This window comes from Cherax quadricarinatus, chromosome 10, assembly GCF_038502225.1.
Source record: "Cherax quadricarinatus isolate ZL_2023a chromosome 10, ASM3850222v1, whole genome shotgun sequence".
Classification (NCBI taxonomy): domain Eukaryota; kingdom Metazoa; phylum Arthropoda; class Malacostraca; order Decapoda; family Parastacidae; genus Cherax; species Cherax quadricarinatus.
The window spans coordinates 14,008,555-14,033,859 of record NC_091301.1 but is presented as its reverse complement, the minus strand read 5'-3'; the positions used below and the strand labels follow the sequence as shown (position 1 = coordinate 14,033,859).

At 40.2% G+C, this 25,305-nt stretch overlaps 1 protein-coding gene across 1 annotated transcript; it reads left to right on the top strand.

Annotated features, from left to right (window-relative positions):
* Nucleotides 1-1,768: 1,768 nt before the first annotated feature.
* On the top strand, nucleotides 1,769-23,742 carry LOC128687965 (penicillin-binding protein 1A/1B). The gene is made up of 3 exons (XM_053775606.2): nucleotides 1,769-1,925; nucleotides 21,159-21,248; nucleotides 22,704-23,742. The coding sequence occupies exons 1-3, from the start codon at nucleotides 1,831-1,833 to the stop codon at nucleotides 23,014-23,016; spliced, it is 498 nt and encodes a 165-aa protein (XP_053631581.2). The 5' UTR covers nucleotides 1,769-1,830; the 3' UTR covers nucleotides 23,017-23,742.
* Nucleotides 23,743-25,305: the final 1,563 nt, after the last annotated feature.

Below are 25,305 nucleotides of genomic sequence, written 5' to 3'. Positions count from 1 at the left end.
GTCTCGTGTGCCAATGGGTGGACAGTTTCATTGTCACCTGTACTTCGCAATATGTAAGGCTTCGCTCTCTTTTATTTTATAATAATAATAATAATAATAATAATAATAATAATAATAATAATAATAATAATAATAATAATAATTATAATAATAATAATAATAATAATTATTATTATTATTATTATTATTATTATAATAATTATTATTATTATTATTATTATTATTATTATTATTATTGAAGTAGTACTATTATTTACTTGACGAAATTATTGGCAGTTTACTGTATAACGATTTTCATATTTCAATGATTGGCAAGTGTGATTTACATACAGTGTGTTGTAGGACTTATCATACATTACAGACATACAGTAGGAATTGTAATTGCGGTGCCATGAATTTCTTTTGCAGAAATGTCACATTTAAAAATGCAATTGGTGTTATCAATAGCACTGTTCTGCATGAAATAACTATTACATCTGTGCACACATGCATATAAATATATACGATAACAAATAGGTTCATGACTATCAGAAGGTATTGTGTGATTTGGGATGATGGGAGGTAGATGAAGGTGCAGATTGTGAAAGGAATCCTAAGGACCAAATTGATGGCCCCGTTGTTCATTGCCTTTAGTTCACAGCCTATAGATCTGGGTTCAATCTTTGGCCGGGTGGACATGCTTCTTCACACCTGTTGTCCTTACGTAGCAGTAAAGTGTTACCTGAGGATTAGTCGACCGTTGTGGGTCGCATCCAGGGATAGATTTAGATTAGATTGTGTCACCGAAGTGGCTAGTTTATTGTGCACCCCATATCCACGGGGAACAGGATCAATGGATCCCTTTTAAAATAAGCCGCCCTGGCTGGCTTTCTTGACTTATCCTGGATTACTAACCCTCCGAGTTATTAATGAAAATGAAATCTTCCTCTTCTTCAGCTGTTGCTGAATTCATACATAAAGATCCTAATATCAACACAATTTGCTTCTTTCACGTTTCGGGAAATTTCTCATTTCATTGCAGATCTAGTATTTAAGCCATCCTGAGCTTGACCTTAAACCTATTGCTGGCCCAACAGTGGCGTCTTGACAACCAAATCTGTGTTGCATCTCACGTATACGAAATATTTCCCTCTTCTCTTCCTCATTTGAGGAAGGGGAGGGAAGGGAAGCTCAGACCTGATTGTCAGACTCACTGGCAGACTAGACTGATGTCTCTAACAGGATAAATACCTGAAAATCCCCATCCCTATCTCATGGGGGTATCAGAAGTACATATATTTATATATCTATTTATTTAGGTGCCCAGGTACCTAAAAAGAGCATGGGTGTCTCCCGTGAAATCTCCTAACTACATATTTTATCAAACTTGGTTCAGGGCTGCGTTACTCTCACCACTTACTGCCAGGCTTAAGTAACCTCCCCGGATGTGAAAGCTAAATCCACTGCGAATGATGAACTAAAAAAATCATTATTCAATGGGACAGAAGAGCCAATATTCTGTGTTATAAATGGAAGGATTTAGCAGGTTGTTTTTCTCAAGCGTCCATGTAGGCGGGGCTAGCACTCTCGGTATCTTTAGGAAGTCACTACGAGGCTAACCTTGCTTAAGTTTCGCTCAGCTAATTCAACAAATTCCATAAGAAGCCATTATACTACTGCATGGTTAAACCTATATCAATTGAAAACGAGCCTCCCAAAATCAAATATATTTTAGAAAATGGTGTACTGAGATGGACACCGAACAAGAAAATTCACGGTGAAATTGTTTCAGGAAAATCACGAAAGCTAGCGGCATGGAGATGAGGAGCCATGTGCCCGTGATGGTGCCGGATGCCAAGCACTGGCTACAGCAAGCCAAGGGTACCACAATTGCCACCAGTCGGTCTTCACTCGTCTCCAGGACAAGTCGCAACCATGAAGAATAAGTAAGTCACCTCAAGATGGCTCAGCCTCATACCGTTTTCTTTTGCATCGACATGGAAGTGTTGTTGCAATTTATCACTTCAAGAGTTTTCAGAGACGTTCTTAACATCAGCTAATCAAGGAGGTGCTACCTATATCAAATACTTCATGATTTTTTATTTACAGCTGGTTAAAGTGTTTATATAAAAAATCGGAATCAGCAGGAGCCTAGCCAGTGTTGTTGCACAAAATTGATCGAGATTTGACTATTTCTGCTGCATCAGTGTTACGGGCACTTTGAAGTGTTTCTGTTTAAGAAAATTAAAGGATTACTCAAAACATACATCGTCGACATTGCTAATGACAGGTGTCATCGCCATTATCAGTTCTCGTCGAGAGCAACCTGAGCAAAAAAAAAAAAAAAAAAAAAAAAAAAAAAAAAAAAAAAAACAATAGATGCGTAGCACTTCGTGACAGTTTGTTTGGATTCGTTGGAATTAAGATTAAGTGTTATCTTGATACTACTGTGTTAACGACGAGGTGTTCTTCCATTGTCTCATGTTTATACATTCAAGGATGAGTTTGAGGATGTAAAAGTGGTACTGTGAGGTAGGAACTTGGACACCCCTTAGCGTCAGGTATGTATAAAGACACGTTATGTCGAGGAAGACTATTTTTGGAAGATATTTCGCTCGGGAGTGAGCATTTTCAGGTCTACTATAGCCTTGGTAAGGTTCACTCACGAGCGGAACGTCGTCTAAAATAGTCTTGTCCCATATTACGTGTCTTTACGCGTGCTAGTCGGCTTGTTGCCCCAGTCACCAGTAGTAGGCATATCGGATCGTAGAGGAGACAAGTGATTTGAGACAGATTTCACCTGTTGTTGGTGTGCTCACGGGTAATGTCTGCAGATTCGTGAAAACCGGGTACCTAGTCTAAAGTTTGAGGTGATAAGTGGAGCGTACGTTGCATTTTGTAAGTCGGGTGGGGATGTTGCTTCTTGCTGATCAATCATCAGATTGTGAGGAAAGGCAACTAGGTGCAAGCGACAACTACTACGAGTTCTTTCTTGGGTCGCCATACTTGTTAGACATGGCCGATGTTTTAAAGGAATTAGAGAATTACAGTCAGTCGTATGGGCGTGACCACTATGGTCCTTGAAAGTTCAACGAAAAATTCAACAATACCTTATTAAATTTAAAGCACATAAAAGCTAAGAGAAAGCCATAAAGTCAATTATGTAAAAAATATTTTATGCCCTAATTTTGAAACCGTTTAAAATGAAGCTTCGTCCGTTTTATATAGAATACTCTAAGTACACATGAAAGAAAAATCAGATTCATTATATCTACATCTGAAATACAATTCTGTCCAAATAGAAGTCATTCTATCTAATGGTCATAATTATGACCATAATTTTTATAGGGGTGCACCGGTAAGATGACAAAAGCTCCAGCTGTGGGTCATCACATGACTAAGACCCGCGTCAGGAAACACTTGTCTTGTTTCCTAACAAACCTTACCTAACCTGTTTTCTCCAATGTTATTGCCAATATCAGCATTTTATGCAAAATACATCATATATTTGAGGCAGTCAAGTTATTGTTACGCCAAATCATATATTTCCTTCTTAAGTGTGAAGAAAGATATCCATTGGGAAACTCATACTTGCTCCCCCAAAATCTGTTGCAAAATTAACTTTTTAGCGTCTAATTTTGCCACTATTTATAATGTAATGTAATTAAATACACCGCAGGTTAACACGAGGGCGGATGGATTAAGACTTGAGAGATTAGATATGCCAACTCAATCCATGATTACGAAATACCTATGCATTAGTAGGTCGTGGCTTGGTTGAAAGCGTCCTCAGCTCACACACTGAAGTCTGGGATCGATCCCCGGCACGGGTGAAACTTTGAGCATGTTTCCTTACACGTGCTGTCCTTGTTCGCCTAGCAGTAAGTAGGTACTTGGGTGTTAGCTGACTGTTGTGGGTCGCATCATGTGGGACAAGATTAACCTAACTTTCCTTAAATGCTCAGTTAGGTCTGCATCAGTTGCATTATATATTTGTAGACATAAATATTATTATTATAAACAATGATATTGTTGGGACATACTGTTAGCGAAGGCAATGTCAAGTGTGTATGTGTGTGTGTGTGTGTGTGTGTGTGTGTGTGTGTGTGTGTGTACTCACCTAGTTGTACTCACCTAGTTGAGGTTGCGGGGGTCGAGTCCGAGCTCCTGGCCCCGCCCCTTCACTGATCGCTACTAGGTCACTCTCCCTGAGCCGTGAGCTTTATCGTACCTCTGCTTAAAGCTATGTATGGATCCTGCCTCCACTACATCGCTTCCCAAACTATTCCACTTACTGACTACTCTGTGGCTGAAGAAATACTTCCTAACATCCCTGTGATTCATCTGTGTCTTTAGCTTCCAACTGTGTCCCCTTGTTACTGTGTCCAATCTCTGGAACATCCTGTTTTTGTCCACCTTGTCAATTCCTCTCAGTATTTTGTATGTCGTTATCATGTCCCCCCTATCTCTCCTGTCCTCCAGTGTCGTCAGGTTGATTTCCCTTAACCTCTCCTCGTAGGACATACCTCTTAGCTCTGGGACTAGTCTTGTTGCAAACCTTTGCACTTTCTCTAGTTTCTTTACGTGCTTGGCTAGGTGTGGGTTCCAAACTGGTGCCGCATACTCCAATATGGGCCTAACGTATACGGTGTACAGGGTCCTGAACGATTCCTTATTAAGATGTCGGAATGCTGTTCTGAGGTTTGCTAGGCGCCCATATGCTGCAGCAGTTATTTGGTTGATGTGCGCTTCAGGAGATGTGCCTGGTGTTATACTCACCCCAAGATCTTTTTCCTTGAGTGAGGTTTGTAGTCTCTGACCCCCTAGACTGTACTCCGTCTGCGGCCTTCTTTGCCCTTCCCCAATCTTCATGACTTTGCACTTGGTGGGATTGAACTCCAGGAGCCAATTGCTGGACCAGTTCTGCAGCCTGTCCAGATCCCTTTGTAGTTCTGCCTGGTCTTCGATCGAGTGTATTCTTCTCATCAACTTCACGTCATCTGCAAACAGGGACACCTCAGAGTCTATTCCTTCCGTCATGTCGTTCACAAATACCAGAAACAGCACTGGTCCTAGGACTGACCCCTGCGGGACCCCGCTGGTCACAGGTGCCCACTCTGACACCTCGCCACGTACCATGACTCGCTGCTGTCTTCCTGACAAGTATTCCCTGATCCATTGTAGTGCCTTCCCTGTTATCCCTGCTTGGTCCTCCAGTTTTTGCACCAATCTCTTGTGTGGAACTGTGTCAAACGCCTTCTTGCAGTCCAAGAAAATGCAATCCACCCACCCCTCTCTCTCTTGTCTTACTGCTGTCACCATGTCATAGAACTCCAGTAGGTTTGTGACACAGGATTTCCCGTCCCTGAAACCATGCTGGCTGCTGTTGATGAGATCATTCCTTTCTAGGTGTTCCACCACTCTTCTCCTGATAATCTTCTCCATGATTTTGCATACTATACATGTCAGTGACACTGGTCTGTAGTTTAATGCTTCATGTCTGTCTCCTTTTTTAAAGATTGGGACTACATTTGCTGTCTTCCATGCCTCAGGCAATCTCCCTGTTTCGATAGATGTATTGAATATTGTTGTTAGGGGTACACATAGCGCCTCTGCTCCCTCTCTCAATACCCATGGGGAGATGTTATCTGGCCCCATTGCCTTTGAGGTATCTAGCTCACTCAGAAGCCTCTTCACTTCTTCCTCGGTTGTGTGCACTGTGTCCAGCACTTGGTGGTGTGCCCCACCTCTCCGTCTTTCTGGAGTCCCTTCTGTCTCCTCTGTGAACACTTCTTTGAATCTCTTGTTGAGTTCTTCACATACTTCCCGGTCATTTCCTGTTGTCTCTCCTCCTTCCTTCCTTAGCCTGATTACCTGGTCCTTGACTGTTGTTTTCCTCCTGATGTGGCTGTACAACAGTTTCGGGTCAGATTTGGCTTTCGCTGCTATGTCATTTTCATATTGTCTTTGGGCCTCCCTTCTTATCTGTGCATATTCATTTCTGGCTCTACGACTGTTCTCCTTATTCTCCTGGGTCCTTTGCCTTCTATATTTCTTCCATTCCCTAGCACACTTGGTTTTTGCCTCCCTGCACCTTTGGGTAAACCATGGGCTCATCCTGGCTTTTTCATTACTCCTGTTACCCTTGTGTGTGTGTGTGTGTGTGTGTGTGTGTATGTGTGTGTGTGTGTGTGTGTGTGTGTGTGTGTGTGTGTGTGTGTGTGTGTGTGTGTGTGTGTGTTTGTGTGTGTGTGTGTGTGTGTGTGTGTGTGTGTGTGTGTGTATGTGTGTGTGTGTGTGTGTGTGTGTGTGCGTGTGTGCGTGTGTGTGTGTGTGTATGTGTGTGTGTGTGTGTGTGTGTGTGTGCGTGTGTGTGTGTGTGTATGTGTGTGTGTGTGTATGTGTATGTGTGCTCGTATCGTGTGTTTTATAGTGACGTATGTCGGGCTTTCCGCAAAATAGGCCGCAAGTGTGTGCAAGTGGACACCAAGCGTGGCTATTCTTAGTCACCTTTCCTCCTCTCCTCTCCTCTCACTTCATGCCTCTGCTAGTCAACCTTTGTTGTTTATTCTCTTTCAAGGTTTTAGGTTAATAATTGGTAAGTGGGGTTTAAAAGCTTATTGACTATACTGGAGTTATTAAGACTACACGTAACCCTTTCACCAGACAAGAATACTTGTCCTGTTTCCTGACCCGCGTCAGGAAACAGGACAAGTGTTTCCTGACGCTGGTCTTAATCATATGATGACTCACAGCTGGAGCTTTTGATCATCTGACCGAGGCCTTCCGCTGGCTTACTTGTCTTTCTCTTTAAAAATCATGGTTATGATTACAACCATTAGGAGCACTTGCTACCTCCCTAAAATAGGGATTACACTCTCAGCTTATATACACTTAGAGAAATACACCTCTCGGTGTATAATGTACAACGAGAGGTGTATACTATATATCTTGTATATTATATCTTATATATTATATCTTATTAAGGTTTTTACACGCTTGCTATTTAAAAAAATAGTATTGAGATTATAGAATTATCCTAATACAGAAAAACTTCGGTAAATTAAGAAAAAATTGTACTCCAGTCATATGTTGTCATTAAAACTATCCATTTTGTCTGCCATTATTATTTAAATTTCTACTGATGCATGTGCTAAAGAAAATCTAAGTATTTATTTATTCTTGTGTCGCATTTTTCTTGATTCTACGACTGTAAATATACCGCAGCTTCGACTATTAACATTTGTTATGTCCCAAAGAATCATTCGTGCACTGGCTTGGTTGGGCAGATCTACGAAAACAAACAAGGTTTTTTTTTTCAAAGATGAGAACAAATGTTTATCATGGGTTCATTAGCAACTTCATATGATACTTCATTTATTCCAACTGATGCTACATATTAGTCTACTATAAAATTTGCACAAATTTTGACAGGCTTAACAGAAATGTATGTTGATAAGAATGAGGCAGACGAATAGCATCTAAAACGTCTCGGTTCAGAATCATGATGTAATTGGTTAGCCTTTGACACAGTATAAAAATAACAACTAGAATTAAATGGCAAGGTGTGTGTGTGTGTGTGTGTGTGTGTGTGTGTGTGTGTGTGTGTGTGTGTGTGTGTGTGTGTGTGTGTGTGTGTGTGTGTGTGTGTGTGTGTGTGTGTGTGTGTGTGTGTGTGTGTGTGTGTGCATAAATGAAAGTGATTAAAGAAAGTGAGGTGCTTGCACTCTTGACAGTGACAGCAGACCTAACTTTGCTTAACGAGAGGATGACAGGACAGGAATTAAGTAAGACCTGCCCAGCATGGGTCAGACCTGTCATCAGATGCTATTAATCATGTCAGACACAAAGCAGAACCAACCTTGGCTTGTCAACATTCTCATGAGAAACGGTATTCATGTTCAAATTTGCCACTATGACTTGTTAAGGCACAAATTTATTGTATGTTTTGATGCATGCTTAATAAAATATAATTCAAGAATGCTATATACAACAAAATACTCTTGTTCATTTCAACCCAGGTTCATCACCTTAATTAGTCTAATGAAGCTTTATCACATAGAAACAGGCGGACAAAATGAAGGCTGGCATAAACATCGAAAATTTTGAGTGAGAGTTACTAATTTGGTAATAGAGTAGAAGAGTGGAACAAACGCCCAGGTAGCGTCACTGCGGCGAGAACTTTGAGTAGCTTTAATTAAATATAGTTTGGACAGGTATATGCAGCAAGGGACTAGTTCCCTTAAGGTTTACTATACTAATAGCAGGAGTGTAAGAAATAAGATAGATGAGCTAAGATTAATTGCAAGTGCAGGAAACATAGATATTATTGCTATAACAGAGACCTGGCTCAATCTGAAAGATAGAGAGATGCCCTCTGAATGTCACATACAAGGCTATAAATTATTCCACACTGACAGGGTCAACAGGAAAGGTGGTGGAGTAGCGATGTATGTCAGAGACAATTTAAATTGTTGTGTTAGACAAGATATAAAAGTAGAAGCGTCAGCCACTGAATCTGTTTGGTTACAGCTTCTCGAGGGCCGAGAAAAACTAATTTTGGTTGTGATTTACAGGGCCCCAAATCTTGATAGGGAGTGCAGTAAACTTCTATGGGACGAAATTCGTAAGGCATCTACAAACGAAAATGTTGTGCTAATGGGAGATTTCAACTATAGACAGATTGACTGGAGCAGTTTGACAGGAAATTTAGAGTCAGGTGACTTTCTTGATACGATCCAGGATTGTTTTTTAAAACAGTTTGTGACAGAGCCAACTAGGGGAAATAACCTCCTTGACTTGGTTCTTGCCAGTAGGGAAACACTAATTAATAATCTTGAGGTTAATGATGAGCTTGGGGAAAGTGATCACAAATCACTCAGTTTTAATATATCATGGAATTCCCCTAATAATGGCAATCAAGTCTCTGTCCCTGACTTCCGCTTGGCTGATTTCATAGGACTGAAAAATTACTTAGGTGGGCTGAACTGGTGATGGATGCCGATATGACGCTTTCCAGGGCATAGTTCTAGCTGCTCAGTCAAATTATGTTCCAAATAGGGAAATCAGATCAAACAAAAATGATCCTAAATGGATGAACAATAGATTAAAATATCTAATTGGTCAAAAGAGAGGCATATATATGCAAATCAAAAGAGGAGAGGGGCAATTAAGAAATCGATATATTCAGTTAAAGAGAGAAATAAAAAAAGGAATTAGAAAAGCAAAAAGAGATTATGAGGTTAAAGTTGCAAGAGATTCGAAGACTAACCCAAAAGGATTCTTTCAGGTATACAGAAGTAAGATCAGGGACAAGATAGGCCCACTCAAAAGTTCCTCGGGTCAGCTCACTGACAGTGATAAGGAAATGTGTAGAAGTTTTAACACATACTTCCTCTCAGTTTTTACACAGGAGGATACCAGCGATATTCCAGAAATGATAAATTATGTGGAACAGGACGATAATAAACTGTGCACGATTAGGGTCACAAGTGACATGGTCCTTAGGCAAATAGATAAATTAAAACCTAACAAATCCCCAGGCCCTGATGAACTGTATGCAAGGGTTCTAAAGGAATGTGAAGAGGAGCTTAGCAAACCTTTAGCTAATCTTTTCAACATATCACTACAAACTGGCATGGTGCCAGATAAGTAGAAAATGGCAAATGTGATACCTATTTTCAAAGCAGGTGACAGGTCCTTAGCTTCAAACTATAGACCAATAAGCCTAACCTCCATAGTGGAAAAATTTATGGAATCAATAATTGCCGAGGCAGTTCGTAGCCACCTTGAAAAGCATAAATTAATCAACGAATCTCAGCATGGTTTTACAAAGGGGCGTTCCTGCCTTACGAATTTGTTAACTTTTTTCACTAAGGTATTTGAGGAGGTAGATCATGGTAATGAATATGATATTGTGTACATGGACTTCAGTAAGGCTTTTGACAGGGTCCCACATCAGAGACTATTGAGGAAAATTAAGGCACATGGAATAGGAGGAGAAATTTTTTCCTGGATAGAGGCATGGTTGACAAATAGGCAGCAGAGAGTTTGCATAAATGGGGAGAAATCAGAGTGGGGAAGCGTCACGAGCGGTGTTCCACAGGGGTCAGTGTTGGGCCCCCTGCTGTTCACAATCTACATAAACGACATAGATGAGGGCATAAAGAGCGACATCAGCAAGTTTGCCGATGACACCAAAATAGGCCGTCGAATTCATTCTGACGAGGACATTAGAGCACCCCAGGAAGATTTGAGTAGACTGATGCAGTGGTCGGAGAGGTGGCAGATGCAGTTTAATATAGACAAATGCAAAGTTCTAAATGTTGGACAGGACAATAACCATGCCACATATAAACTAAATAATGTAGATCTTAATATTACGGATTGCGAAAAAGATTTAGGAGTTCTGGTTAGCAGTAATCTGAAACCAAGACAACAGTGCATAAGTGTTCGCAATAAAGCTAATAGAATCCTTGGCTTTATATCAAGAAGCATAAATAATAGGAGTCCTCAGGTTGTTCTTCAACTCTATACATCCTTGGTTAGGCCTCATTTGGATTATGCTGCACAGTTTTGGTCACCGTATTACAGAATGGATATAAATGCTCTGGAAAATGCACAAAGGAGGATGACAAAGTTGATCCCATGTATCAGAAACCTTCCTTATGAGGATAGACTAAGGGCCCAGAATCTTCACTCTCTAGAAAGACGTAGAATTAGGGGGGATATGATTGAGGTGTATAAATGGAAGACAGGAATAAATAAAGGGGATGTAAATAGTGAGCTGAAAATATCTAGCCTAGACAGGACTCGCAGCAATGGTTTTAAGTTAGAAAAATTCAGATTCAGGAAGGATATAGGAAAGTACTGGTTTGGTAATAGAGTTGTGGATGAGTGGAACAAACTCCCAAGTACAGTTATAGAGGCCAGAACGTTGTGTAGCTTTAAAAATAGGTTGGATAAATACATGAGTGGGTGTGGGTGGGTGAGTTGGACCTGATTAGCTTGTGCTACCAGGACGGTTGCCGTGTTCCTCCCTTAAGTCATGGTGACCTGACCTGACTAGGTTGGGTGCATTGGCTTAAGCCGGTAGGAGACTTGGACCTGCCTCGCATGGGCCAGTAGGCCTTTATTCTTATGTTATCACAAAGCCTCGTGTAGGTGAAATGTCGTATTAATAAAAGTCGCCTTGCGTTCAATGTGAATTTTTATACTAGTTCAGTAGGAAGGCAAGATATGTAAATTTAACGTGTTAACGGACTGACTGAACTACAGGCACTGAACCACAGTTACCTGCACAGTGGAGGGATGAACCATTGCCCCGTGGGCTGGTGACATAAGCTCTCACTGCATAAGGTGAGGGTCCGGATTCGATTCCCGGCAAAGGGGTGGAAACATTGGGCGTGTTTCCTCACACCGGCTGTATATGTTCACCCATCAGTAATAATGGGTACCTGGGTGTTAGTCGGCTGGTGTGGGTCGCATCCTGGGACAAAACTGACCAATTTACCCGAAATGCTCTGCATAACAAGCGGCATTCTGTATAGTAGTATGTCACTGCTGTCAGCTAGACCTGTATACCTTGTACTTGTAGAAATAAAGATATTATCATTTTATGCAATACGAAGGTCGACACGTCGGGAAAGTGAAGTGTAATGAACACTGTTAATGTCTGAATAAATTAATCGAAGACGTAAATACAAAATGTGAAGGGCTGTACGTTCCGATCTCAATAATTTCTTGCCAAGGTACAGAGATGGGTGTTGGTGGAGGGGAAAAAAAAGGCAACAGCTAGACTCCTACAGTAAATAACCACTAGAAATACTTAAGAAATTAGGAGTGACTTTAGTATATCGAGAAAGATGTTCTACCCTTTCAGTATCTTTTTTTCTTCATACTTTGCACAAGAAGGCTAACAACCAGATGAAATGCTCAGAGATAATGGTGATGCTTTCGTTCTACAATTATAACATTAATGCTTATATTAGGGCAACTTTTAGCTGTGTAGAGTTTAATCAGGTCATCATTACTTGTCCTAAAATAAACTTATTCTGCAACTTGAATCCTTGTTTCCCATACTTGTCGTTAACCCAGTATTTCATTCAGTGACTAGAACTCTACTTGACCAAGGGCTTCGATCCTTCCATAAAGATAATGAGAGTGTCCCTCGTGAGGCTCCAGACAAGTGCTTCCACTCCCAGGCTCCAGAGACCGACTTTTACAAAAGGCGTTTCAAAAGCCCAGGGAGCAATGGCGACAACTCGAGGGAAATATTTGATTTATGTGCACAGTCTCGTATTTCCCAGGCCATGAGGAACAAACACATTGATGACTTGAGGAAGCTCCAAACAGAGCAAAAGTTGTCCCAATAGAAGCATATTTTCCATGTTGTCTAGGCTCACTAGTCGTCAATACATCATTCGCAATCCATTTCTTTGGTGGATGTTAAAAAAAATAGTAACCAAATTGGCCCCTCATCCATCTGAGACGTGTATATTATAGTAAGAGTCGTTGTAACGACTTGTGTGTAAGCTTCGAGTGTGCTCTTGCCAGCATTCCTGGTTACCACGTAAGTGACATCATTCTCACATCAGTAAAGGTGAAGGGAAATAAATAAAATACATGCAAAATCATTAATAGAGTAAGTACTGTTGTGATTATAATGTGGGGTACGGTCGCCCACGCCAATCAAATTAAAAAAAAAACAGTCCAGGAGGTGGTTGGATAAAAGACAAAATGCAAACACTACGACATTTGACTGGACCAGTGTCTAGGACCAAGGTCCGAGGACCGGAAAGTCTCCAATAAAATGCTTTAGAGTTTGCATTGTGTCTTTTGCCAACAGCCTATTGATATCACAGACCATTTTTACCAGACCAGGTGTGGCGCCACGTCTTCCGCAATAGCTATTTGGAATACCTTCGAATTGATTAAAAGTGAATTACATCAATGACTTACACTACATTTATTTTTGAGAAAATAATATTTAAGAATCGATATGATTATTACCTTTAATAATAAAATTTTTTTATTTCTACAAGTACATGTGCCTAGCTGACATCAATGACATATTGCTACATAGAAAGCCCCTTGTTATGCATAGCATTTCGGGCAAATTAAGTCAGTTTTGTCTCCAGGCTGCGATCCATACCAGTCGACTAACAACCCAGGTACCTGTTTTACTGAGAGGTGAACATGGACAGCAGGTGCCTTAAGGAAACACGTCTTAATGTTTCCACCCGTATTGGGGATCGACCCCCGGACCTCATATGTGAGTTGAGTGCGCTAGCAATCGAGCTACAGGACACCTCAAAGTCATAGGTCATAGAGAGAGGTATGGAAGTCCGGCCAGAGGAGCGTAAATAGGCAGTCTCAGTGCCTCACTACATTTTAATGATTTATTGTTCAGTAATGTTCTTTATTAAAGCTTGACCCGTTAGTTTGACCTTAGAGAGCAACATCATTGAAATATTGGTGATGGATTACACAATATATTTATAGTCACAATCACCATAATTTAAATCATCATAGGTACAGATGCTAGGTTAAGTAAAATTAGATTAGGTAAGGGTAACTTTAATTTAGGTAAGGTCAGGTCTGATTAGGTTAGGTTAGGCATGTAAAGTTACGTATGTATGCTGGTTAGGTTAGGCATGTATACTGATTAGGTTACTTACGTATGCTGGTTAGGTTAGGTATGTATATTGATAATATTAAGTTACGCCTGTCTTTTTTCCTACTTTTAACTTGTAATTTTTTTACGCATGCAATTTTTAATATGCAGTTTTACCTGTGCCATGTTTACTATGCCATATTTGCCCCCCCCCCCACACACACACAAACACACACAAACACAAACACAAACACAAACACAAACACACACACACACACACACACACACACACACACACACACACACACACACACACACACACACACACACACACACATATATATAGATATATATATATATATATATATATATGTATATATATATATGTATATATATATATATATATATATATATATATATATATATATATATATATATATATATATATATATATATATATATATATATATATATATATATATACCTGTATCATATTTACGTACAGAGCGTCAGCTTACATGTGTGGGAATATTATCAGTCATGGGGCAGTGCCTTAACTAGTAAGTCATTCTGCACTTATTGATTGGGAGGCAATCAGGATTGATCCAAGGAAGGAAAGGGCAGCTCCGTTTCCTCCTAGCAAGAGCTCTCACCAGCATCACCTTGAAGGGAGGCCACGTATATAAAATTTCACTGGGGTACGAATGGGGAGGGTAAACATAGTATTGTAGTGTTACCGAGGCTACACGAGGGAATGTCTACACCACGAGACTCAACATCTGCCAAGGTATTTCTAAATCGCGACAGCGCACACATTTTTTGAAGCACATTCTCATCTGAAGGCTGCTATCGTTCGCAGCTGTTTGGGTCTACCAGCCTTCTACACAGCCTCCCCATGGGCTATAAATACACAGCCTTCCCATAGGGTATAACTACACAGCCTCCCCATAGGCTATAAATAAAAAGCTTCCCCATAGGCTATAAATACACAGCCTCCCCATAGGGTATAAATATGCACCTTTTCCATACGTTATATATGCACAGCCTCTCCATAGCCTATACATAGCCTCTTTATAAGATTTTATATAAAGAGTCTCTACATAGTCTATAAATGCTTTTGTTGGGCGTATTAACGAAGCTTGTATATTTTGTCTGTACCATTTTAATACACCATTGTATGCATAATGTCATGTGTCTAGTGCAGGGACAGTTTCATAGGTACTAAATATGGAAGCATATTGAACGATACAGAAAATACATTATCTTGTATAATGAAAACTTGCCTAACTAAAGTATTCTAACCATCTTAAATCTAGATTTTTTTTTAACAAACCTAGACTATATGTGATTAACTGTACATAAACTCTATATACATACATGACAATATCATTCATATTACGTCTTCATATGGGCACACATAGTGACTGCGGATGCCAAAGTCATTGTGACAAAAAAAATTAACTATGAAAAGCATTGTTGTATTAATCGTCAAAGAAATAATCACCATTATATCTGAGTATTGTCTTATCATTGGCATCCTTTGCAAAAACCTGAAGAAGAAAAAATACTGAAAAAGTAGAATGTCCTCGGTACACTAAAAGTCATTTCCAGTTTCCCTTATAGTTTATCAGCAACACATTGTTACACTATTAGTATTTTTAGTGTCACGAAGACGTGTTACAAAAACAATATTATTCAGCGTTTCAAAAGATCTGAATTACAAGGACAATCTTATTCTATGTGATAGATAACTGTCGTTTATCGCCACATTATTTTTTACTCGGGTATATTCACGCAATTTACACTCACATTTCATTTAATTACATTGGTGAAATAAAGAGTAGGTGGCACACAACCGAATGGTCCTAGATTCGATTCCAGGGCAGGACAGGTCTTCTTACACCTATTATATATTCATGATTATACGCTAAACCAGTATGGGTCATACACCTGACACCTGCTGTTCCTAATGATCTATCAGTAAAAATATTGATCTGAGTGTTAGTTGTGGATCGCATAATGGGTAATAAGGGGTAGTTAAATTAGTGGCTCGTATCTTCGTGGTATCGCCTCTGGGTCACAGAAAAAGAACCGAGGTTAAATCCTGTTGACCTCGTTTATCTTACTGTAAATAGTACCTGGGTGTTAGCCGACTGTTGTGGGTGGCATTCCAGGGATGGTGGTAGTGTGCCGTAGATATGGACTGGGATTTGAAGAAGAGGAAGAATAATAATGAAGAAATATTAAACTGAGGGGTGAATAGCAGCTGTTAGACTATCCCAGCAGTGAGTAGGCTATAACACTTCGTAAGATGTTGATAGTAAAAAAAAAAAGTTTGGCCTATATTACTTCCGTATTTCCTTCCATCAAGTTCATGAAGAGAGACAAGTCACAATATTAATCAGTCTCGTGGGCATGAGTGCAACCATCGCCTCTGCCAAGAACAGATGTGTGATGTAGATTGATGTCATCCACCTACAAAGGGAGGAGGGGAGCCATTAGAGACAGTTATAACTGTCCAAGGAAACTTTTTCATCTTGATGACGCACGAACTGCTTCCAAAGTGATATTAGGAAACATTGAGAAAACATAGCCTATTCTCAACAGGAAAAAATTACATTTTTTTTTACAGACCCCGACGTGAATATTTTTATTTTAGAATAAAATTAGATTTGAAAATTGCTATTATTTTGATTGCTTCCAGTGAAAACATTTTTCTGGTTATAGGTTTTACTTGTAATAGTTGGAAGTGTTCCTCAAAGATTTTTAGCATTTATTTTCTAATTATAATTGAAATATCTAGTCTTTTCATATTTTATTAAGGAAAGGCATGTTCTAATGTTCAGTGAAACATTTTGAAAACGGCTCAACAATAAATAAATAAATCTTGAAGTGAAATTAGTTCTTATTTTACAGTTATTAAAAATATATCTAAACTTCATTAATATTATGTCTTCGAAAGGTATTCTCACGTTGTTGCATTTCAATACTTGTATTCCCATACCCGACACTGAAATCTGAAAAAAAAATCCCTGTAAAACATAAAATGAAAGTTTGGCCTGAGGTTTAAATGCACGTCGTGTGTACTTCAATATTTAAATAACAAAAAGAAAAATGATAGGTAAAGAACATAAGTATTGAGCTTTATGTCCAGCAGTAGTGTGCGATTTATAGGTAAAGAACATAAGTATTGAGCTTTATGTCCAGCAGTAGTGTGCGATTTTCCCCTGTTATCCATAATATTATTCTCCGGGAAGAAAAAGTTCTCATGCTTAAATAACATATTCCATCAGACATTCTATAGACATCAGGGAATGAAATGTGTCAGCCTGAGCCAAGAAATTTTGGTAACGTAAGCCTGAGCTAGGAGACTTCAGTAGTGTCAACCTCACCTGGGAGACTTCAGTAGTGTCAGCCTCACCTGGGAGACTTCAGTAGTGTCAGCCTCACCTGGGAGACTTCAGTAGTGTCAATCTGATCTAAGAGACTTCCGTAGTGTCAGCCTCACCTGGGAGACCAGTAGTGTCAGCCTCACCTGGGAGACTTCAGTAGTGTCAGCCTCACCTGGGAGACTTCAGTAGTGTCAATCTGATCTAAGAGACTTCCGTAGTGTCAGCCTGAGCTGGGAGACTTCGGTAATGTCAGCCTGAGCTGGGAGATTTCGGTAGTGTCAGCCAGAGCTACCTACCTGAAGTCTACCTGGATACCTGGAAGGTGTTCCAGGGATCAATCCCCCCGCGGCCCGGTCCATGACCAGGCCTCCTGTGTGAGACTGTGGGAGATTTCATTAGATTCAGCCTGAGCTGGGAGACTTCAGTAGTGTCAGCCTGACTTAGGAGACTTCAGTAATCTCAGCCTGAGCTGGGAGACTTCAGTAGGGCAATAAAAATATCGTAAACATTCCAGAATGGGTTCAGTAACTAAGGCAGGTTTGTTACGTGCCGTGCTGGGGTGACTATTACGTGGGAATTACCGACCAAGCAACGTAAACGAAAGCCTCACCGGTAAATAACAGAAGGTTAAGAAACGAGAAGGAATAATAGAGAGATGGGAAGAGAGCACGAGGTCCAAAATAAAATGGTGGGCAAGAGCCAGAAGAGATGCGCGCCATATTTAGGCCAGAGACACAGCTGTGTCCGAACCCGTGGCGGCCGGCTTGGTTACACCGACACCCTCTCCCCCACCTCCACGGGTTCGGACCATTTTATTCATTCTATGTGCTATTACATTGACCAGCAGTTGATAGATGTTATAGTTATAACTGTAAGCCGTCACACTGGGCACAATTTAGGGTCAACCTTTAATGCAGACTCATAAACTTGGTACTGGAGTTGAATTTGTGAAGAATTCTTAATATGCATAAAAGCATCGCATTAACTTTTAGATGTATAAGAAACTATATATTTTGAATGAACGCACACACAAGCGTGCACATATTTGCACACAAGTAAACATGACAGTATGGTGTGTTAACGTGAAATACCAGCTATATGAAATTGCTAATTATATTTTTGTCACAAATATTAGCAGTCTTAATACTAAGACTTCAGGAACAAAGGGTACAATTATTATTATTATTATTATTATTATTATTATTATTATTATTATGGATGTTGTGGTTGTTGTTTGTCAGTATGAAGGAAGGATATATACATCCCATTTTTTTTTAGGTATAAAAAGAATTATACCTTCCTACTGACAATCTATTTAGCATTTATTCGATTGACAAATTATTTTTATATTCCTGGAGAAGCACTAAACTAAAAAAGAGGGGGGCGTACAGCCCCACCTACTGTCATGATTTGATTACAATTACTTTTCTATATTTAAATTACAATGCCCTTAGATAAGCGAAAATACATCTCGTTGAACGGAGTGGGAATCAAGCCTTTGGCAAGCCAGCTCGTTAATCACCGTATTATGTCGGGATTCTAAATTTCAACAAGATGGCGACTGTGAAAATTAAAAGATAGGGTAGACAGTTATAGAATGGTCCTCTGCTAAAACTGTCTACCCCTACTAACTTTCACAGTCGCCGTCTTGTTGAATCATCCCATATACACAACTTCCCTTGTAGAATTATAACATTCACTCTGTTAGTTTTATTTCTATACACACTAGGAAATTTAACATAGGCTCCGCTGTGACTATAAATACAGATTCATTACAGATGAATCTAACACCAAGCTATCAATCATTAATCTTACAAGGTTGTAAAAGTGGGACTTACCGGCAATACTACCTGGGATTCTGAGTTTTATTTCTGTCTTCGTACGCTGCCTACTTGTCTTCAAAACAGTTTACCCCAAAGATGAGAAAATATTAGTTTTGTGTATTTCTACTTTGGTCTGATGTCATCTTTAGTAACCATCACGTGGAGACAAAGACAAGTTTTCCTGTATATATTGAGTCTGGTTAAATCAAGCTATCATTGAAGATATATGCCAAGAAGTACATATGTCAGTCAATATGTGAGAGAAAGCATCAAATAGCTAGGAGTTTTCTATAATTAATAATAACTTATTTGGCGAGAAATATTACACAATATTTCATTTACTAGCATTTAATCACTCAGTTGAGCATATGTAAGCAGGAACCTAAGCCAGAAGATATATTATTATTTAAACACATGATTGGGACAACATATGGGCGTTGTAAATGCCATTGTTTGTACAAAACATAACGCCAATGGAAATAAGTCACTCTGATTTTTTTTTGAGTTATCCTAGGTTCTCTACACATATGTTGCTATATATGATAATCTGCTTAACTATTTGTGTATACCTGAATAAACATACTTGCCTATCTCGCTCACTTCAACTGTCACTGATGTTGTCATGGTTGGAAATAAGTCACTGACTTTTTTGGGTTATCCTAGGTTCTCTACACATATGCTGCTATGTATGATAATTCTGTGTGACTGTATTTGTGTATACCTGAATAAGCTTACTTACTTATCACTCAAGGAGCTGGTACTGATCCGGTACCCTGAATCCCTGATATCGGCTGAACCTACGATGCTCACCCAATGTAGCCTAAGCTGTGCCACTCTCCTTTAGTGTGTACAGTTATTTATAATTAAGGCACCTTGCAAGATGCGCCATGCTACGTACAATATATAAATCGAGTCTTCTCGAATCCATTCCTATGCTAAGGTAGATTACTACCTAAGTTAAGGCCAACGAAAGGTCCTAAAAGTGAAAAAAATATTGCGAAGTATGATCTATATTAGATAATGGGTGGGAGGATCATCACCCACGCTGCCAGGTCCCAGACCAAGCCTCCTGCCTGGTTGATGGTCTGAACAGTTAGGCTTACTAGTAGCATATAATTCAGTGTAGGCACCACAGCTCGGCTTAGGAAATGACTCTAGGTGGAGATATGACTGGATTTATGAATGTATATCTGCAAATACAGCAAAACCGGAAGGTCTTGATGAGGCTGTCAGCTGCGTCTTAAGTTTGAATGTGAGACAAGTAAGGTACAGAAACGTCAGAACTTTAATAAGAGAAATAAAAATAACCACAATTCTTTACTGGGAGAGATGAGGAAAACCAGACCACAAATCCACGGATACGAACAAGCGTTTGACACAAGCAGATAATAGTAAAACCCAGAGAGCGGTTGCTTGCACTGGGACTGTGTGTGTTTTGTGCCAAGAACCAGCATTTGTGAGGCATACATACATGTGGCAGCTTAAACAGGCTTCCCACACACACAAGATTTACTGCCAACTGCAGTTATCTCGACGCAGTATATGGAAATTGGCACAAGTAAGAATCTCATTGAAGAAAACTAGCCTCTGACTACCCATCACTGATATTTTAAAGCATTTATTACACAGTATTTCATTTTATATTTAAATGAATACGAGTAAAATGCTTTAAGAATAAATATTAACAAGTTAGTGAAGATAAATGACGAAGTCAGTTCCCGGTGGTGTCAAGTGTGTGTCCAGTCCCTGCGCCTCATTTATTATATTATTTGGGAAGCGCTAAATCTTAAGGAGCCATACAGCACTTGGGAAATGGAAGGAAATTAGGTTTGATTCGAACAAGGGGAGAATAGCTTCAATTCTCTGAATCAAGAGCCCTTCACCGGCATCCAGGCATTCCCCTTGAAGGGCCGTACTTTTCAAGCAGTATAAGTTTATATTAATTTTTATATTTTCCAATTACAGTCAATCAGAAATATGTAAATCCTCTTAAAAGTTATATATAAAATATACACACACCCCTTGTTATATAATATACACACACCCCTTGTTATATAATATACACACACCCCTTGTTATATAATATACACACACCCCTTGTTATATAATATACACACACCCCTTGTTATATAATATACACACACCCCTTGTTATATAATATACACACACCCCTTGTTATATAATATACACACACCCCTTGTTATATAATATACACACCCCTTGTTATATAATATACACACCCCTTGTTATATAATATACACACACCCCTTGTTATATTAAGTTTTTTAAGTTAATTTGAGGAGTTCTGGGCTGGTTTTAAGGGAGACTTAAATATATATTTTTTTTCAGGGCGCTATTGTCGTTGCTTTTGGCTATGATGGTGCTGTTTGCACGCACCTCAGCCTGGGACCTGTTCGGCGCTGGTGACGACGATGATGAGTGAGTATCTGATGTGTGTGTGCCAGTCTGGGTCAGAATGATAAAGATATACACGTATGTTATAGTTTATTAGGTCCTACACCCGTGGTGGAGGCTCGATTCTCTGGCCGGTGATTATGTGATGATTACAACGATGGTGATGGTTGTGGTTGTAGGGGCGGTTACTGGTGATAACTGAGGCAGTTGTGGTCTTTGTGCAAGTGGTGGTGTTGGTGCCGGTAATAGTAGTAGTGATGATGATGGGTGTGTTGGTGATGGTGGCTTTGGTGGGAAACGCCAACAAAACAATAGATGGTGTGTGTGAGGGGAACGTTAACTCAAAAGTGATGTCTGAGAGGGAAAAAACACACTTGCAAGTTGTTAACAAAGGGAACCCCCAACACAAAAGTAGTAGTACCTATGAAGAGAATTCCCACTCATGGAGGAGCCTCTGCTTTCTACTGAAGAAAAATAATAATCGATGACGAAGATAAAAAAAAATGAAGATTAAAAAAATCGTACCTTTCTCTCAATTGAGTTGTTTGTTTTGATTAATCTTCCTTACCACGTCGCTGAGTGAGCTGGTAGTCTTAAGAGGCTCACAGCTTTTATCTTAGCCTGGGAAATGTGGTTGATGGTTGAAAGGTGGTGACGCTAGTGAAGGTGGTGGCAGCTGTAGTGGTGGTGGCGGCAGCTGTATGGTAGTGGTAGTGGCAGCTGTAGTGGTGGTAGTGGCAGCTGTATGGTAGTGGTGGTGGCAGCTGTAGTGGTGGTGGCGGCTGCTGTAGTGGTGGTGGCGGCTGCTGTATGGTAGTGGTGGTGGCAGCTGTAGTGGTGGTGGCGGCTGCTGTATGGTAGTGGTAGTGGCAGCTGTAGTGGTGGTAGTGGCAGCTGTATGATAGTGGTGGTGGCAGCTGTAGTGGTGGTGGCGGCTGCTGTAGTGGTGGTGGCGGCTGCTGTATTGGTGATGGTGGCGGCGGCTGCTGTAGTGGTGGTGGTGGCAACTGTATGGTAGTGGTAGTGGCAGCTGTAGTGGTGGTAGTGGCAGCTGTATGGTAGTGGTGGTGGCAGCTGTAGTGGTGGTGGCGGCTGCTGTATTGGTGATGGTGGCGGCGGCTGCTGTAGTGGTGGTGGTGGCTGCTATAGTGGTAGTGGTGGCATCTGAAGTTGTGGTGCCAGCGGCAGTGGTTTTGGTTGTGGTGGTTACAGCTGTAGTGGTTGTGGTGGTGTTGGTGTTCGGTCATTGGGAAAAGCAGAAATACCATATGACCTCGACAATTGGGAAAGGGAAAAGGGGTCGATTCATAAAGTTCGACCTAGGTTTATCAGGTTGACAGTGGAATGTTCAGTGATTTCTTTCTGGTCCTTCAGATGTGGTCTTGTCTGTAAGGTGACCTAAGAATCTGAAGCTGAGATCATTAACCGAATATATATGATTCCAGTAAATGTTTGTTGACGCTATTCTTTTTTTTCCAGTGATGATGATGATGATGACGATGATGATGACAATGATGATGATGATGACGACGACGACGACGACGATGATGATGATGATGATGATGATGACGACGACGACGATGACGACGACGGGGACGGGGACGATGATGATGACGACGATGATGATGACGATGATAATGATGATGACGACGACGACGACGATGATGACGACGATGATGACGACGATGATGATGACGACGATGATGATGACGACGATGATGATGACAACGACGACGACGATGACGACGACGATGATGACGATGACGATGATGATGACGACGATGATGAGTAGCTATAAATCCCTCCAGGCGTCCCGTCCCTCACCAGTGGTACCTCTGCTCTTGTTGCTGCGGTAACAGTTGAGATACCAAAGAGGAAAGGGTTAAAAAAAATTTTTATTTCATATTACACTAATCGTATTATTTCCCCGTCATTGTTGCTCGTTCGTCATCGCTTGGTAACGTCCCTCATCGTTTCCACTAACGTCGTCCACAAAGGCAATTCACTCGTCAGCGGGCAACAGCGCCGCCCATACTTCATGCCAATCATCATTATTCTCATCATTATTACATTCATGGAAAGCGCTAAACCCGTAAAAACAGTTATACAGCCAATCATCATTGTGCTCAAACTCATCGTTTTTGCATTTCAAACTCGCACAGACAAATTTATCTTAATATAATGTCTTAACTTCGGTGACTTGTGACTTGTCGTAACACACTCATACGTTCATTGTCGTAAGTTAGCAGGAGATGCAGTGAAACTGGAGATTTTTATCTTTTATTCGTCGTCACGCTAAGGAAAAGAGAAAAAAATTCCATCCTCTCAAGAGATTTCACATGACAGTCCGTAGCCGTCAGTAGTGGATAAGAGTCCCCTCGTTTCCTCGACATACCAAAATATTTATGGTGACAGTAATATATTAGTGAAGAAAACTAAAGCACCGTGCGACTCATGAGCCCCAGCGTGTGCTCCTTATTTTGTACAATCAATAAATATTCCGAAAAAAAAAATATAAGTAGACTTTTATTTCTATGTCCTAAGTAGTATTAATTATTATTATTAAACAAATATCAGACATCAGCATTGTATTGATACCCTACAGACTTCTATATAGGGGGCACGCAGATTCAATTTTTTTCAATTAATGGCTAATTTTTCACTATTATTTGGAAAAGTGACCACAAAAGCCCAGTATTAGAAGAAATTTCACATTTATACTTAATACCACATGTTTTTATAATGATTTATTTGATTTCTTAAGCGTCTTATAATTTCTAAACCCATTCAGATTTAAATTCCGGCATATTATTATTATAATAAAAAAGAAGCGCTAAGCCAAAATTCAGGCATAAGCTCCTCCCTCACAGACTGAAATAGCGCTATTGCTATTGCACTAATACAGTAGCATTAGTGCAATAGTAAACGTACATTAGTACTAGTGCTATTATGCTAGCACTAATGAGCTTGGCCAATCACTAGTGCTATTCTACAAGCATTAATTTATGTTTGGCATTGCACTAGTGTAATATGACTAGTGCATTAGGTCCAGTACAGTAGTACTAGTGTTTATGTATACGTAAGAAACAAAAAGGCACAGTACCATGACTGGAACAATACACAAATAACCCGAACATAGGAGAGAGAAAAGTTTACGAGACAACGTTTCGGTCCGACTTGGACCATTTATGTATACATGAACGGAAATAGTAGTCCCAATTTTTAAAAAAGGGGACAGACAAGAAGCACTGAACTATAGACCAGTGTCACTGACGTGTATAGTATGCAAAGTCATGGAGAAGATTATCAGCAGAGTGGTGGAACACCTAGAAAGAAATGAGCTTATCAACAACAGCCAACACGGTTTCAGGAACGGGAAATCCTGTGTCACGAACCTACTGGAGTTCTGTGACATGGTGACAGCAGTAAGACAAGAGAGAGAGGGGTGGGTAGACTGCATTTTCTTGAATTGTAAGAAGGCGTTTGACACAGTTCCACACAAGAGATAAGTGTAAAAGCTGGAAGACCAGGCAGGGATAACAGGGAAGGCACTACAATGTATCAGGGAATACCTATCAGGAAGACAGCAACGAGTCATGGTACTCGGCGAGGTGTCAGAGTGGGCACCTGTGACGAGTGGGGTTCCACAGGGGTCAGTCCTAGGATCGGTGCTGTTTCCGGTATTTGTGAACGACATGACGGAAGGAATAGACTCCGAAGTGTCCCTGTTTGCAGATGATGTGAAGTTGATGAGAAGAATTCAATCGGATGAGGACCAGGAAGAACTACAACAGGATCTGGACAGGCTGCAGACCTGGTCCAGCAATTGGCTCCTGGAATTCAACCCCACCAGGGTATAAGAAGCAAGATCGCCACCCATCTAGAAACCCATCAATTACACAACCCAGGGCAACATGGGTTTAGAACAGGTCGCTCCTGTCTGTCTCAACTATTGTATCACTACGACAAGGTCCTAGATGCACTAGAAGACAAAAAGAATGCAGATGTAATATATACAGACTTTGCAAAAGCCTTCGACAAGTGTGACCATGGTGTAATAGTGCACAAAATGCGTGCTAAA